The sequence below is a fragment of the Pyrgilauda ruficollis genome, unplaced genomic scaffold, assembly GCF_017590135.1.
Source record: "Pyrgilauda ruficollis isolate IOZ18807 unplaced genomic scaffold, ASM1759013v1 scaffold189, whole genome shotgun sequence".
Taxonomy (NCBI): domain Eukaryota; kingdom Metazoa; phylum Chordata; class Aves; order Passeriformes; family Passeridae; genus Pyrgilauda; species Pyrgilauda ruficollis.
The window spans coordinates 610,668-614,047 of record NW_024517984.1 but is presented as its reverse complement, the minus strand read 5'-3'; the positions used below and the strand labels follow the sequence as shown (position 1 = coordinate 614,047).

The following is a 3,380-nucleotide window of genomic DNA, read 5'->3' as shown; positions in this document are numbered from 1 at the left end:
GGGGGACCCGGGGGAGGGGGGGTGCGGGAGCTTTCTGCCCCATTTATCCGAGTGACAGCAAACAGACATTTTCCAAAGGTCACAGGATGGCTCTGCCGGGGGAGGGGGGGCCGGGCTGCACCCCCCGGCACAGCGGGGACCCCCACGGGGACAGGCCAGGGGGGTGTCCCCTGCCCGCCCCCACCTCTGCAAGAGCAGTGAGGAGGAAGAGGAGGGTCTGGGGGTGAAGGCGCGGGGCTGGAGCCGCCGGGGGGGTCCCGGGGGTGAGGAGCCGCGGTGCCCCCCCCCCCAGCAATCAGGGCTCTGCCGCCTGCCCGCGTTTTATGGCCCCGGTTCCGCCGGAGGCGCCATCAGGGCCCCCCGGAGGAAGCCCCTTATCAGCCCTGTTTGCTTTTCCGGACAGGGCGGGGGGACACGGACAGCCCGGGGGGGACACAGATACCTGCCCTGCACGGGCCCCTGAATCAGCTCCCCCAGAGGGACTCCTCTAAAGCATTTCCCCAGAGCAGCTCTTCCCTCCCAATCACTCCCCAAAGCCCCCCTGCAGTGCAGCTCCAGAACCCCAAAAACAGTTTCTGCCCCAAAAGCTGCAGCCCCTCACCCTGGCACCCAAAACCCTGGGGTGAGACATTAAAAATTTCTCAGTGCATCAGTAAAAATACATTTTTTTTTGGGGTGGTGGGGGGAGCAGTGACACCCCTCAGCAGGGAGAGGGGCCCTGGCCACACAGTGGCCGCCACCCCCTAAGCATCCTCCGCCAAAATTATCAAATATTTACAAACACCACCAAAAAAAAAACCCAACAACAAAAAAATCAACAAATAAATAGCGGCGCTCCTTACAAAAACCCTCCCACCCTCTCTCCCCTCATCCGTCGGTGGCCAGGATGACCACGGCCCCGAAGATGCCGACGTTCTGGCCGATGAGCTTCATCTGGTTCCAGAACTCGACGCGGCGCAGCGCGTGCCAGTAGCCCAGGTTGCCGTCGATGAGCAGGATGGCCAGGGGCAGCAGCACGGCCAGCACCTGCGCCGCCGTCCTCACGTAGTAACCCGAGAGAAAGGCCAGGGCCAGCAGCCCGTAGAGCAGGAAGAGCAGCTGCAGGGCCAGCTCCCCGCCCAGCAGGTGGTCCAGGTAGGCCAGGCGGTCCTCGGTGCTGTGCTGCAGGGAGTAGGCCTGCGGGGACAGCGGGGAACGAGGGGACGCTCGTGGAGTGGTGGCACCGGTGCCATGAGAGGTTTGTGTCCCAGGGACAACGGGGATCTGGAGTGTGGTGGCACTGGGAACCCCCACGTGAGAGTTCTACCCCAGGGACAACGGGGATCTGGAGTGTGGTGGCACTGGGAACATCCACGTGAGAGTGTGGTGGCACTGGGAATATCCACATGAGTTCTACCCAGGACGTGAGAGTGTGGTGGCACTGGGACGGGGATTTGGAGTGTGGTGGCACTGGGAACATCCACGTGAGAGTGTGGTGGCACTGGGAATATCCACATGAGTTCTACCCAGGGGTTATGTCCCTGCCCCAGGGACAATGGGGATCTGGAGTGTGGTGGCACTAGGAACATCCATATGAGCTCTACCCAGGGGTTATGGCCCTGTCCCAGGGACAATGGGGATCTGGAGTGTGGTGGCACTAGGAACATCCATATGAGCTCTACCCAGGGGTTATGGGGGATGCAGTGTGGTGGCACTGGTGACAATCCCCCAAGGACATCTGCTGCCCATGGCTTCTCCCCTGGGGACAGTGTGGGGTCGGTGACAGTGTGGGCTTGGTGACACCAGCCTGAGTCCCCCACCAGGGACAACGTGGAGCACTGTGAGCACCGTTCCAAGGCTTCTCCTGCAGGGAACCGTGTCCCCAACCCACAGCACAGGGGTGTCCCCTGCCCCTGCTGTCCCCCAGCTGTCCCCAGCCCGGTACCTGGCAGATGAGGTAGATGCCCAGGAACACCTGGCCCGTGGACTGCAGGGAGCGGCTGCGGGGTTTCTGCCGGTACAGCTCCCCCGCGCCGCTGGCCAGGATCAGGAATCCGCCGATGATGGCGATGGTGCGCGAGTACATCCTCACCTGCGGAGAGGGCACGCTCAGTGCCAGCCCCAGTGCCACCCCGGCTGCCCTCAGTGCCAGCCCCAGTGCCACCCGGGCTGCCCTCAGTGCCAGCCTCAGTGCCAGCCCCAGTGCCACCCAGGCTGCCCTCAGTGCCAGCCTCAGTGCCAGCCCCAGTGCCACCCGGGCTGCCCTCAGTGCCAGCCTCAGTGCCAGCCCCAGTGCCACCCGGGCTGCCCTCAGTGCCAGCCTCAGTGCCAGCCCCAGTGCCACCCGGGCTGCCCTCAGTGCCAGCCCCAGTGCCACCCGGGCTGCCCTCAGTGCCAGCCTCAGTGCCAGCCCCAGTGCCACCCCCAGTGCCACCCCGGCTGCCCTCAGTGCCAGCCCCAGTGCCACCCGGGCTGCCCTCAGTGCCAGCCTCAGTGCCAGCCCCAGTGCCACCCAGGCTGCCCTCAGTGCCAGCCTCAGTGCCAGCCCCAGTGCCACCCGGGCTGCCCTCAGTGCCAGCCCCAGTGCCACTCTCAGTGCCACCCGGGCTGCCCCCAGTGTCACACTCAGTGCCACCCGGGCTGCCCTCAGTGCCGGCCCCAGTGCCACCCCCAGTGACACCCAGGGCTGCCCTCAGTGCCACCCCTCAGTGCCACCCCCAGTGACACCCGGGACTGTCCCTCAGTGCCACCCGGGGCTCTGGGGACACCAGGGGGGGGGTCTCACCTTGAGCCAGTCGCCGTAGTGCACGTGGCCCCCGACGTGGGCAGCGTAGGTGGCCACTGCCAGCTGCAGGGCGGCCCCCAGGGCGAACCAGCGCCGCTTGACCCCGAAGGACATGAAGCTGGCACAGAGCACGGCCACGCCCATGTCCACGTACAGGTATGGCACCGGGATGTCCGGCTTCCTGCGGGGACGGCAGCTCCGGCACCCCCGCGCCCACCCCGGGACCCCCAGAGCCTGCCCCGGGTCATGGGGTAGCCACAGAGCCCCTCTGTGTCCCCACTGCTGCTCTGTCCCCTTCCCAGACCCCAGAGCCTCCTCCAGCCCCCGACACTGCTGGGGTCTCCCCTCAGCCCCAGGCAGCAGCTCCGTGGCCCCCTCAAACCTCACCTGTTCAGCCCCACCGAGGCTCCCTGTCACCTGTCCCAGCCCCACCGAGGGTCCCTGTCACCTGTCCCAGCCCCACCGAGGGTCCCTGTCACCCGGAGCAGCCCCACACTCACCCAGCAGCCCCCCAGGCCCCACAGGCTCTCCCACCCCCAGCCCCTCAGAGCCACCCCCGGCCCCTCAGGGCCATCCCCGGCCCCTCAGAGCCACCTCCGGCCCCTCAGGGCCACCC

The 3,380-nt window shown here is 66.6% G+C and overlaps 1 protein-coding gene across 2 annotated transcripts in view; it reads right to left on the bottom strand.

Moving 5' to 3' along the window:
- Window positions 1-649: 649 nt before the first annotated feature.
- Window positions 650-3,380, bottom strand: part of TMEM101 (transmembrane protein 101) — a 3,813-nt gene continuing 1,082 nt past the window's right edge. Inside the window, exons 2-4 of one of the 2 annotated variants that reach the window (XM_041465400.1) lie at window positions 2,765-2,945; window positions 1,925-2,071; window positions 650-1,176 (exon numbers count right to left, since the gene is read on the bottom strand). In XM_041465400.1, the coding sequence (XP_041321334.1) occupies window positions 868-1,176; window positions 1,925-2,071; window positions 2,765-2,945 (637 nt within the window). In that variant the 3' untranslated portion in view covers window positions 650-867. The remainder of the gene's footprint in view (window positions 1,177-1,924; window positions 2,072-2,764; window positions 2,946-3,380) is intronic. The other variant, XM_041465401.1, reaches the window with a different exon arrangement.